This window comes from Macaca thibetana, chromosome 2 (genome assembly GCF_024542745.1).
Source record: "Macaca thibetana thibetana isolate TM-01 chromosome 2, ASM2454274v1, whole genome shotgun sequence".
In the NCBI taxonomy this organism is placed as follows: Eukaryota; Metazoa; Chordata; class Mammalia; order Primates; family Cercopithecidae; genus Macaca; species Macaca thibetana.
The window spans coordinates 74,688,091-74,700,397 of NC_065579.1; the positions used below are offsets into that span (position 1 = coordinate 74,688,091).

Below are 12,307 nucleotides of genomic sequence, written 5' to 3' on the forward strand. Positions count from 1 at the left end.
GGATCCTGTCCCTTCATGGTCTCACTGCCCAGGACTTATCTCTAGAAAAAGGATAGGAGGTCGGAAGTAGTGCAGGAATTGACCTCAGTGCAAGAGTAATCCGAGATTCAAGAATGTATCAGGGAGGATAGACCATTTCCATAGGAAGAAAGGAGGAAGCAATGAACTTTGGTTATGGAATAATAAGATACAAAGATCCCAACTATATAATTATCCCAAAAAAGTCAAAACATCCAACATCTGGCTTAACCTGTAGAACTGTTTCCCAAATGTCAGTCATATCCTATCAATATAATTTTTGCCTTTACTTCACACCACTCATACTGCTATTCATGTAGTAGTTTCCTTTAAATTAAGCCACCATTTTATGTAAGTTTATTAAAAGGAAAAGTTAAATTGCTGCCCCAAATAAGAAGCCAGTATCACCTGCCATATGTGAAAACAGTCGTAAAAACAAAAAAACTGCAAACGCTCATACATGTAGCAGAGAAATAATCTCCGACATTAACTGGTGTGTATATGCACTTAGGGAATGATTGTTGTAAGGAACAGAAGAGAAATCAGCCAATCTAAACTATCACCCTCTCTGATAAGGTGTTCTGTGCTGCCAGGAAAGATATGACTTGGAATTATAAATCAAAGAGCTTTCATGTTATTACTTGGGCTTCACTTACCCATTCTGGCTAATGATTTCTTACCTTAAAGGTGGGGGAATAAAGACTTGCTGTACAAACAGTAGATACTCCATATGTACTTTAAGACGAATGACAGCATATGGAAAGTAATTCACCAAGTCACAATATATGTTAGTCTCATTCTATCCGTAGGACCTAGGGATTAGAGCTAATCCAAAATAGAATCACAAGAAAACCTCACCCTTAAATCTGCAAAACATCGAAGACCAAACTCACCACTTCTTAGACTTCAGCCGAGGCGCTGGGTTCCGGGGGATGAGGAAGAGAGCTCTCATAGGGTGCATGTCACAGAGAGCTGCAAGAGACCAAAACAAGGGCCAGCTACAGTTAGGAGGCCAAATCCAGGCCAAGCTCGTCTTGGCTGTGCAGATAATGCTGCCCAATGACCCACTGAGTTTACACACCATGATTGAGCACGAAGTCAGAATATCCAAATGCTTCCATTTGACGAGCATTTGAAAGATCTAATGTCCATTTACAGGAGTCTCAAAATACAACATGGTTCACATAGCTACTGCTAACATTTCTAGTGAATACACGTTTACTTCATATTTAAGGAAACTAAGTTAAAGGGTCAACAACCAGCCATCTTGCCATGAATGACCACCTGACATTGAAAGTAAATAACATCAGATGACAACTACAATGGGGATGGTAAGCTACGTTTAATTAGTAAAAGACTAAGCCATAAATAAAATACATTTGATTATCCCATCTATTTCTTACACATTGACAGCTCATCCAAATGCAATGTTATCTACACAGATTTTTGGAGTCCAAAACACCAGCCCAGAGCCCCATTTTCTCTGTTTCCAGATATCCCGAATGGCTTTTCAGGTGTCGTAACAGGTTTTGTTTCATTTTGTTTTTAAATTCACTGGCCGGCCCCAGGAAGCCCAGAGGATTAAGTCACACAGAGTCTGGCAGAAAAACAAAGTTATAAAAAGATCTCATCTTGTAAACATGACATTATCATTTATAGTGAAAGCACTCATATGTTCTTACTTTAATAAAAATATTTTATTAGTTTACTTTTCAAATATCTGGGAGAATTTCTACTTTGTAGCTAGAATAAGAATATGTGCTCCCTAAAAGCCAAAGGATTCTGTGGGCAGAAGTTTATTTTTAGCCCTGTCTACCACTCATCAAGAATGATAATATGGTTTAAGACTGCAATATATTATTTTTCTGATTCACACATGCCTATTAGCATTGTGAATGAGGGCAATTTTGTCAACCAGCACTCCAAATCAATCATGCTACAGATGAGTTCTACCAATTCTAGACTGAGAAGTAAGAAAACGATGACAACCTGAAGGTGAAAGTCTTAAGTATAATGACCTGTCATGCAAATAAAGGGCCTATTTTTGTACTGGTCCTTTGAGATGCAGACACCAAGGATATTAGTGGGTAAATTACTATGTGAATGGAAACAGGGAAGGAGCGAGGCAGTATGGGAAGTCATCACATTGCTATGCAAGTCTGACCCTGAGTGAAGGAGAGAGGGAGAAGGTAGGTGGAAGGGTCCCAGAGTGTCCTGCAGGTCTTGCGAAGTCACAGGGTATTACTTGGGTGAAAGCTGTCTATGAAGGAATCTTGTGTCCTCCAGGAAAGGGCCTGCCTTAGTAACCCCACTGTGCTAGGTCACTAGGTGGGGAGTGACCCTTCAAAGGTGTGGCCTGGTGCCACTGCAGCAGCTGGGGCTGTCAACCAGTTATACTTCCTATATGGAGATCTGTGAAGCACAGTCTCTTTGGACAGAGACTCTCTGCCAGGGCCAATACTCCAAATCTCAAGGAACTGAGATTCTCAAGACTGCTGGAGCCCTAGCCACTCTGCCTCAAATAGAAGGGAAATCTAAAATTTTAAACATCAGTATTTTAAGAGGAGTAATAGCAATTTGTATAACCAGTGCACTGAAAATTAATTTTGGATTTTCATACATTGGAGTTTATAGTCTTGTGAGTTGGTCATGGTTTTATGACAGGTGAGGAGTAGTCCAGAATAAATGATGTTCCAATCTGTACAACAAACAAGACTCCCCAAAGTATGCTTTCTTTTTCTTCCTTTTTTTTTTTTTTAAATAAAAACAGGATTCTCCCACTGCTCTGAAATGAATGGATTCCTGGTTGATTTAAGATGATTCTGCTTTCTAAATATGCCAGCTTGAATCCATGCAGGGCTCGGTGTAGTGGAAGTAAAGCAACTGCAGCTCCTGGCAAGGAAACTTCAGTTACCTGCAGAGCAGACCAGCAACAGATTTCACCCCAGAGGAGGGTACTTACGGGGAGCACCTTCTGCCATTTCAATGGCGGTGATTCCCAAAGACCACAAGTCACTCTGAAAAAGAAGGGGCAGACACACACATAAATTCAATAGACAAAGGACAATTTGGTTAAACCTGGTAACTGCTTCAGAACTGCCTGTGGGAAAGTCATTCAGCTGTCTGTTTACAAACCTGTTTCTTCCACTAACCTTCAAAGCAGAAACAGTCTTACTCACTTTTCACTGACAGTACCATTCATGGTATCTGGCACATGGCAGCTTATCAATAAATGTATGAAAAATGAATATAAAAAATTTTTAAATTAATTCATTACTGAAATTTATCTGTGAATTGAACCATAGGAAATTGCTGCTATTTGACTGTTTATAACACCATCATTGAGCTATAATTGTCATATAATAAACTGCACATAAAGTACACCATTTGATAAGGTATAACATAGGGATCCTCCTGTGAACCCATCACCACAATCAAAACAGTAAACATATCCATCATCCCCCAAAGATCTCATTTGCCTCCTTCCTTTTCTGCCTGAACCCATCCCCACTCTCCTGTCCCTAGGTAACCAATGATCTGCTTTCTGTCACTGTGAATTAGTTTGTAACTTCCAAAGTTTTGTATAAGTGAAATAATATCATGTGTGGTCTTTTGTATTCGGTCTCTTTCACATAGAATAATGTTTCTGAAGCCCATCCATGTTGTAGCACATATCAGTATTTCACTCCTTTTTATTGCTGTGTAGTATTTCATTCTATGAACGTATCACGGTTTTTGCATTTGGACTGTTTCCAGTTTGGGCTATTACAGATACAGGTGCTGCAAACATTGGTGTACAAATCTGAGGGTGTATGCTTTTACTTCTTTTAGTTAAATACTTGGGAGTGGAATGGCTGGATCAGATAGTAGGTGTTATTTATATTCAATTGTTTTTAACTATAAAAACAGCAATTTCATATTGTTTTACCTAGTAAGATGAGGACACGGAGACTTTTGGATGATGGCATTCACTGATGTCTCTCTTGTGCTTAGATCAGAGTTGGGCACAGTAGGAGGTACTCAGTGTATTTGTTGAAAAGATAAATACGGTCTATTTTGTGACTAGACTAGTATGTACAATAGAGGCCAGTATACCTTTATATTATTTCTTATGCTCAGACTGACTTTTATTCTCTGAACAGAATTTTCTAGGCTAATGCCTCCACTTCTACCTGTACAATCTCAATCTCTAACAATATTCTCCTCCCATACTCTGTCTGTGGCTCAGTAGTCTCTAAATATTGCATGAGAGGGGGAAAACCAAGAGATGGGGAAAACCTGGTTAGAAAACACCAAAAAGAGGCTTGCTGCCTCAGTTCCACAGCAGATTGGTAAGAAAATCTAGTATCAATGGCCCACATCCTAACATAGATATCTCATTTTAAATACCTCATGCATTTTGTATATTTTTCAAAATTCTCTGAGATTAGAGTGATCAAAGGTAAGTTTCCTTGCTATTGCCATCAAACAAATGTCAAGACCACATGAAAAAGAGATGTAACTGGAAGACAGCTTCATAAAATTCATAACCTTCATGCTGAGTCATTCCCTAGAACTAAGTTTCTCAATATCCTGTGAAGTCACACTCAGGGCTGTTCAGTAATTGGGCAGAGCCCTGCACAATGTGGAGGTGGCTTTCTAGGGGATCTAGCCTCTTGCCTAAAGTGCAGTCTACCTGAGAGCAGGTGGCTGGGGCACATGTGTAATCTCACACTAGGAGCAAGGGGGATTCTTTAAATGTTACCAGTTCTCAGTTCAACTGGGAATAGCAATGCACCTTCACAACACTATCATTCTAAGACTCCAAGGAACTCTGTGCATATAACACAACTCACAAAGGCAACTCTTGTCCCTTCTCTTTGTTATGTTTCAAGATATACACAAAGATTTTCATTAAACGCAATCTGCACCCCATGTTTCTCTAGCCTAGCAAGTGACTGAGTTTCCCAGAGGCTCTTGGCCTCGCTGAGTGAGGTTATTTCCAGAGCTGATGGGGAAGGTTCAGCTCATCTATTACAAGTTGGCTCAGGAGCAATAACTGGTAAAGATGGAAATGCAGTTCTATTGTACCTGGGGTTTTATGGTTGATAGACAAAGATAATCATTTGGGAACATGAAAGAAACACTGAGTCATTTGCTGTTCAGGAGGCTTTAAACAGGAAACACAGCAAGAATAGTCTGGAAACGGTGGGTTGGCTCTTAAGGTCCCTGTGCTATTTCGATAAGACTCTAGTATCTCCAGGCCGTGGTAGTTCTACCACCATTTTCCCCAAATCCCTCGGAATTGAGTGTTTCTATAGTGTGAAATAAGGCACAAGTAAGACGGTGGCAGCCAGGCTCCATGGCCCTAACTGCAACAGAAGGGTCCAATTTAAATGGCTTTCAAGTCCAGGAAGCTTTGAGCTGGGTTGAAAACCAATACATGTGAAACAAAATGATAGTTCTGGGGTAAGAAGAACGCAAGGCCAGGCCTCAGATCAAGGAGAAGGAAAATGCTCAGAAGGCCCACACACACTTCTACCTTTGGATCTTGACTCAAGCTGTTCCCTCTGCCTGCAGCACCTCACCAGTGATGTGCTGGCTGACTCCCTCACCTCCCCAAAGCCTGCTCAACCCCTGTGTTCTCAATGAGGACCACTGGGACCTCCACCCAGCACTGCTCATTCCCCTTCCCCATATTTGTCCTCCACAGAACTAACCACCTCTAACATACGACATGTTTATTCATCACTAATTTACCATGTTTTGTGTTTGTTGCGTGTGCCCCTTACCTCCAGCACACATACCTAAGAACACAAGAGCCACAGGGCAAGGATCTTTGTCCTGTTGTCAGATGTCTCCAAAGTACCTAGAACAGTTCCTGGCACACAGTTGGCCCTTAATAAATATTTATTGAATGAATGAACAAATGAAAAACACTTGAAAGTAGCAAAACCTAAGTGTTCTAGGGCTGGTAGACTCTTTACAGATCATCTGGCTCAACCTTTCATTTCACAAATGAGGGAAAGTGACTTACCCAAGATCAAAGAGCAACTTAGCAGCTGGTTTTAAACGAAGCTGGGTCTTCTGCTTCCTAGGCCAGTTCTCTTTTAACTAGCATCACAATCTAAGGACTGGAGTATTCACCATTTTTCCCCTTATCAATTATTATAAAATTGCATTTTTAATCCATAAGATAATTCCTTCAGATTCCTACTTTGTCCATAGGTGACTGAAGGTGCTGGTAATTCAATAACGGTGCTGAGATTCAGTGAGGTAACTCCAGTTTCATACTATAAAACTGGCACCAATTTCCCAATGGCAACATGGATTGGTAGAAAGAAACGGGTATTGATTGATTGATTGATTGATTGATTGAGATGAGGTTTCACTATGTTGCCCAGGCTGGTCTTGAACTCCTGGGCTCAAGCAATCCTCCCACCTTGGCCTCTCAAAGTGTTGGGATTACGGTCATGGGCCACCACACCCAGTTGAGAACAGGCTTTTAAGTCAGGCAGATCTGGATTCAAATACTGGCTTCTAATTTAGCTACATGCAGAATGTTGCTCAGAGCTTAGCTTCTCAATTGCACAATGGAAATAACCGTGGCATGCATGTATTGATCAGGTATGCTGCTAGCACAAAATCTGGCACAGAGTAGGGCTCAAGAATATTGATTTCCTTCTCCTCCACTGTCAGATGACACTGCCTTTGCCTGCCCAACTTAGTCTTCTATGATTTTCCTCTATTTAGTTGTGGCAGAAATTGTTTATTGGCTAACCCAGTGGTCATTTTCAACCCTCATTTTTCTTGCTGCTTCCATTTCAGAGTATAGCAAAGCCACACTTGCCTATCCTGATGCCGCTGCAGCTAAGGATGGCAGTTAGGGATGTGACATAGTTTTCTCCAATGAGACACAAGCAAACATCTTCTGGGAGCTTCTGCTTTTCCTGAAATAAGGGACGAATATAGCTGGTGTCTTGCTAACTTTTTCCCACTTCTTAGTGCCTTGAATAAAAATATGATATCTGGAGCTACAGCATCCATCTTGCAACCATGAGTTATTGCCAACAAATTGATGATGCCAGGACAGAAAGCTAGGAGCTTTGGTTTCTGAAGACATCAGTGAACCATCACATCAACCCTGGACTGCCTGCCTCTAGACTTCTAGTGACATAAGAAACGTAAGTACAGACAAAAGCATTCCTAAGTGATAATACATATACAGCAATAATTTGAAGAAACATACTTTGACAGCAGGGAAATGGAGTGGTCTCATTTGTTCGGTAATCCTGGATTTATCCCACAGGAAGCAAGAAGGTTTAGGGAAAAGATATGTACTTTGTTTAGTACACATCATCTCAGAATCCCTCTTGAGCAGCCTTTCCCTAAGCCCCCAGAACACTTCTTTCAAACCAAAGGTCACCCCACCACAAATACCTGTGCATACTCTGCTAAGTCACATGACCTAGCTGATTCTGCTGCTTCCTTAAGCCTTCATTTGATATCAATGTTAGGATTTTTTTTTTTTTGGCTGGGGTTCTCTTGTTTTCCAAGAGGAACATTTATATTCCTGGCCACATATACCCAAAGCTGCTTGTAAGCTACACTTAACTGCCCATGCTAGAAAGCCATAAATGTCCTCGACAGGCCTTGTTTAAGCCTTTGGATACATTAGTGAGTCCCAAAGACACTTCAGAACTTAAATAAAGGAGAAAATGCTCCAATTACGACTGGCAAGACAGATCACAGGAGACGAGAAAGGGAAGGGGGAAGAACAAGATGAGGAAAGAGTCAGAGAGAGATAAGTTTCGTTCATGGCCATGGTGTGACTCATTTTGGCAGGAGCTGGGTAATTCATTATTCCAGAGGTGCTGTGCAGCCTAGCCTGTGGCATGATTAATAGCCTAGCGCTGTGTGCATTACAAACAGAAGAGAGACAAATTCTAGTGCCTTTGGGAAGGCAGAGGCAAGACAGAACTTTTGGCTGCTGGAAAGGGTCGGAGTGGGGAACAGCTGATACACAAGCAACTTGAACAGAACAAGAGAGCATTCCTTCTGGGGCTGGGCTGCTCAACACAGTGAAGAAAAGCAACACTTTCAGATGTCTGAACCAGCCACACAAGAATGAGAGGCTGTGTGGCACAAGACAAGAACCCCAATGGCCACCATGAGGTAGAAGGTACCTATGCTCTGCAGCCAGACTCAACTCTGACACAACTAATAACTCCGAGCCCATTTTCTCAACTGCAACATGAAAAGAACACATATCTTGCAGGATTGGTAAGAGAATTCAATGAGGAAATATATGCAAAGGGCCTAATATACAATGTAGTACACGCTGCATTGGGTATTCAACAAATGTGGGTACAGATAGACCCTTAGGGCCAGATATCATCAACTGGCAGTTCAACCAGCAAACCAGAGTCAGGTAAGATGGCAGGGAGCTCTGGCATTCAGTGGTGCTCAAAGAGGTCACAAGGACCATGCGGACATAAACAAGAAGCTTACAGGAAGCAAACAGGAAAACGTGCGTCCTCCTCCCTCCTCCTCCTCGCGAGGTCTCCCGTTCTCTATTGCTCCCTGCTGGCAGAGCCTGATAAGTAGTCAGATGGACAAACAGAAGGGAGGACAGCTGAGTCCTAGCTCTATTAGCACAAAGCAGAGGGCAGCATGGCAGTCCAGAGTTGACAGACAATAGCTTAATAATGGGCACAGCCAGCATATTTTATTCTATCAAGTTTCACAGAGCAGAAAGTAGTCTTTTGTTGGGTAACTTATTTGTAACTAGTTTTTTTTTGAAATGTTCCAGGTGGGAAAAAGAAATGAATGCATTGTGTGTATGGTCCCTAAGGACAACATCTTAATTGAGTGGTCAAAGTTATAGAGAAGCAGATTCTGGCTCAATGTAAGCAGATAATTAGAGGTGTGTAACACAAATACGAGGTTGAACCATATGAAACTGTTGCCTTTTGGGGGTAACAAATGGCCCCAAATAGCAATACTTCCATATTATAACATAAACACAAACTATCTATAATATATATGTATACACTAAGTACTATATATTGAGTATTTACCAAGTGGTGGACACTGTATTAATCCCTTTATGTATATTCTCACTTTATTATAACCTCGGAATAAACAATTTATTATTCCCATTTTATGCAGGTTTACGAAAAGTTAAATAACTCCCCTGAGGTAATTTGCAAATAGGAGGCAAAGTCTAAACTGGTCCTGTCTGACTTCAAAAGACTGACTCTTATTAATTATATTATATATTTATATATTATGTTATCTAGACACAGAACTCAGGTGGTGAGTTAGGGTCATTGAGGAGGAGAGAGTTATTAATAATCCCATTTCACACATAAAATAAACTGAGGACAGAAATCTTTAGTTCTTTGTCCATTTTCGCTTGTTATGTGACCAAAGGGAAAATATTAGAATAGCTTACTCTCTTCCCTTGGGGATCAGCATGTTGCCTGGAGGAGGTACTGCATGCATTTGACTAAGGAATCCTTTATAGGTGGGTGTGAACAGGAAGCCACAGAAATACGTTGAATAGGAGTTTCAGTTTCCTGTTGGTGACACTAATGTGCTATCTGGGTCACCTTCCTCCTTTTTTTTTTTTTTTTTTTTAATTTATTTATTATTATTATACTTTAAGTTGTAGGGTACATGTGCATAACGTGCAGGTTTGTTACATATGTATACTTGTGCCATGTTGGTGTGCTGCACCCATCAACTCATCATTTACATCAGGTATAACTCCCAATGCAATCCCTCCCCCCTCCCCCCTCCCCATGATAGGCCCCTGTGTGTGATGTTCCCCTTCCTGAGTCCAAGTGATCTTATTGTTCAGTTCCCACCTATGAGTGAGAACATACAGTGTTTGGTTTTCTGTTCTTGTGATAGTTTGCTAAGAATGATGGTTTCCAGCTGCATCCATGTCCCTACAAAGGACGCAAACTCATCCTTTTTGATGGCTGCATAGTATTCCATGGTGTATACGTGCCACATTTTCTTAATCCAATCTGTCACTGATGGACATTTGGGTTGATTCCAAGTCTTTGCTATTGTGAATAGTGCTGCAATAAACATACGTGTGCATGTGTCTTTATAGCAGCATAATTTATAATCCTTTGGGTATATACCCAGTAATGGGATGGCTGGGTCATATGGTACATCTAGTTCTAGATCCTTGAGGAATCGCCATACTGTTTTCCATAATGGTTGAACTAGTTTACAATCCCACCAACAGTGTAAAAGTGTTCCTATTTCTCCACATCCTCTCCAGCACCTGTTGTTTCCTGACTTTTTAATGATTGCCATTCTAACTGGTGTGAGATGGTATCTCATTGTGCTTTTGATTTGCATTTCTCTGATGGACAGTGATGATGAGCATTTTCTCATGTGTCTGTTGGCTATATGAATGTCTTCTTTTGAGAAATGTCTGTTCATATCCTTTGCCCACTTTTTGATGGGGTTGTTTGTTTTTTTCTTGTAAATTTGTTTGAGTTCTTTGTAGGTTCTGGATATTAGCCCTTTGTCAGATGAGTAGATTGCAAAAATTTTCTCCCATTCTGTAGGTTGCCTGTTCACTCTGATGGTAGTTTCTTTTGCTGTGCAGAAGCTCTTTAATTTAATGAGATCCCATCTGTCAATTTTGGCTTTTGATGCCGTTGCTTTTGGTGTTTTAGACATGAAATCTTTGCCCATGCCTATGTCCTGAATGGTACTACCTAGGTTTTCCTCTAGGATTTTTATGGTATTAGGTGTAACATTTAAGTCTCTAATCCATCTTGAATTAATTTTCGTATAAGGAGTAAGGAAAGGATCCAGTTTCAGCTTTCTACTTATGGCTAGCCAATTTTCCCAGCACCATTTATTAAATAGGGAATCCTTTCCCCATTTCTTGTTTCTCTCAGGTTTGTCAAAGATCAGATGGCTGTAGATGTGTGGTATTATTTCTGAGGACTCTGTTCTGTTCCATTGGTCTATATCTCTGTTTTGGTACCAGTACCATGCTGTTTTGGTTACTGTAGCCTTGTAGTATAGTTTGAAGTCAGGTAGCGTGATGCCTCCAGCTTTGTTCTTTTGACTTAGGATTGTCTTGGAGATGCGGGCTCTTTTTTGGTTCCATATGAACTTTAAAGCAGTTTTTTTCCAATTCTGTGAAGAAACTCATTGGTAGCTTGATGGGGATGGCATTGAATCTATAAATTACCTTGGGCAGTATGGCCACTTTCACGATATTGATTCTTCCTATCCATGAGCATGGTATGTTCTTCCATTTGTTTGTGTCCTCTTTTATTTCACTGAGCAGTGGTTTGTAGTTCTCCTTGAAGAGGTCCTTTACATCCCTTGTAAGTTGGATTCCTAGGTATTTGATTCTCTTTGAAGCAATTGTGAATGGAAGTTCATTCCTGATTTGGCTCTCTGTTTGTCTGTTACTGGTGTATAAGAATGCTTGTGATTTTTGCACATTAATTTTGTATCCTGAGACTTTGCTGAAGTTTCTTGTCAGCTTAAGGAGATTTTGGGCTGAGACAATGGGGTTTTCTAAATATACAATCATGTCATCTGCAAACAGGGACAATTTGACTTCTTCTTTTCCTAACTGAATACCCTTGATTTCTTTCTCTTGCCTGATTGCCCTAGCCAGAACTTCCAACACTATGTTGAATAGGAGTGGTGAGAGAGGGCATCCCTGTCTTGTGCCAGTTTTCAAAGGGAATTTATCCAGTTTTTGCCCATTCAGTATGATATTGGCTGTGGGTTTGTCATAAATAGCTCTTATTATTTTGAGGTACGTTCCATCAATACCGAATTTATTGAGCGTTTTTAGCATGAAGGGCTGTTGAATTTTGTCAAAAGCCTTTTCTGCATCAATTGAGATAATCATGTGGTTCTTGTCTTTGGTTCTGTTTATATGCTGGATTATGTTTATTGATTTGCGAATGTTGAACCAGCCTTGCATCCCAGGGATGAAGCCCACTTGATCATGGTGGATAAGCTTTTTGATGTGTTGCTGAATCCGGTTTGCCAGTATTTTATTGAGGATTTTTGCATCGATGTTCATCAGAGATATTGGTCTAAAATTCTCTTTTTTTGTTGTGTCTCTGCCAGGCTTTGGTATCAGGATGATGTTGGCCTCATAAAATGAGTTAGGGAGGATTCCCTCTTTTTCTATTGATTGGAATAGTTTCAGAAGGAATGGTACCAACTCCTCCTTGTACCTCTGGTAGAATTCAGCTGTGAATCCATCTGGTCCTGGACTTTTTTTGGTTGGTAGGCTATTAATTAT

The 12,307-nt window shown here is 40.6% G+C and overlaps 1 protein-coding gene across 9 annotated transcripts in view; it reads right to left on the reverse strand.

Moving 5' to 3' along the window:
• Window positions 1-12,307, reverse strand: part of TNIK (TRAF2 and NCK interacting kinase) — a 408,855-nt gene that overhangs the window by 119,447 nt on the left and 277,101 nt on the right. For all 9 annotated transcript variants that reach the window (XM_050780052.1, XM_050780051.1, XM_050780046.1 and 6 more), the window contains 2 exons: window positions 2,981-3,035; window positions 912-990 (listed from right to left, as the gene is read on the reverse strand). In XM_050780052.1, the coding sequence (XP_050636009.1) occupies window positions 912-990; window positions 2,981-3,035 (134 nt within the window). The remainder of the gene's footprint in view (window positions 1-911; window positions 991-2,980; window positions 3,036-12,307) is intronic.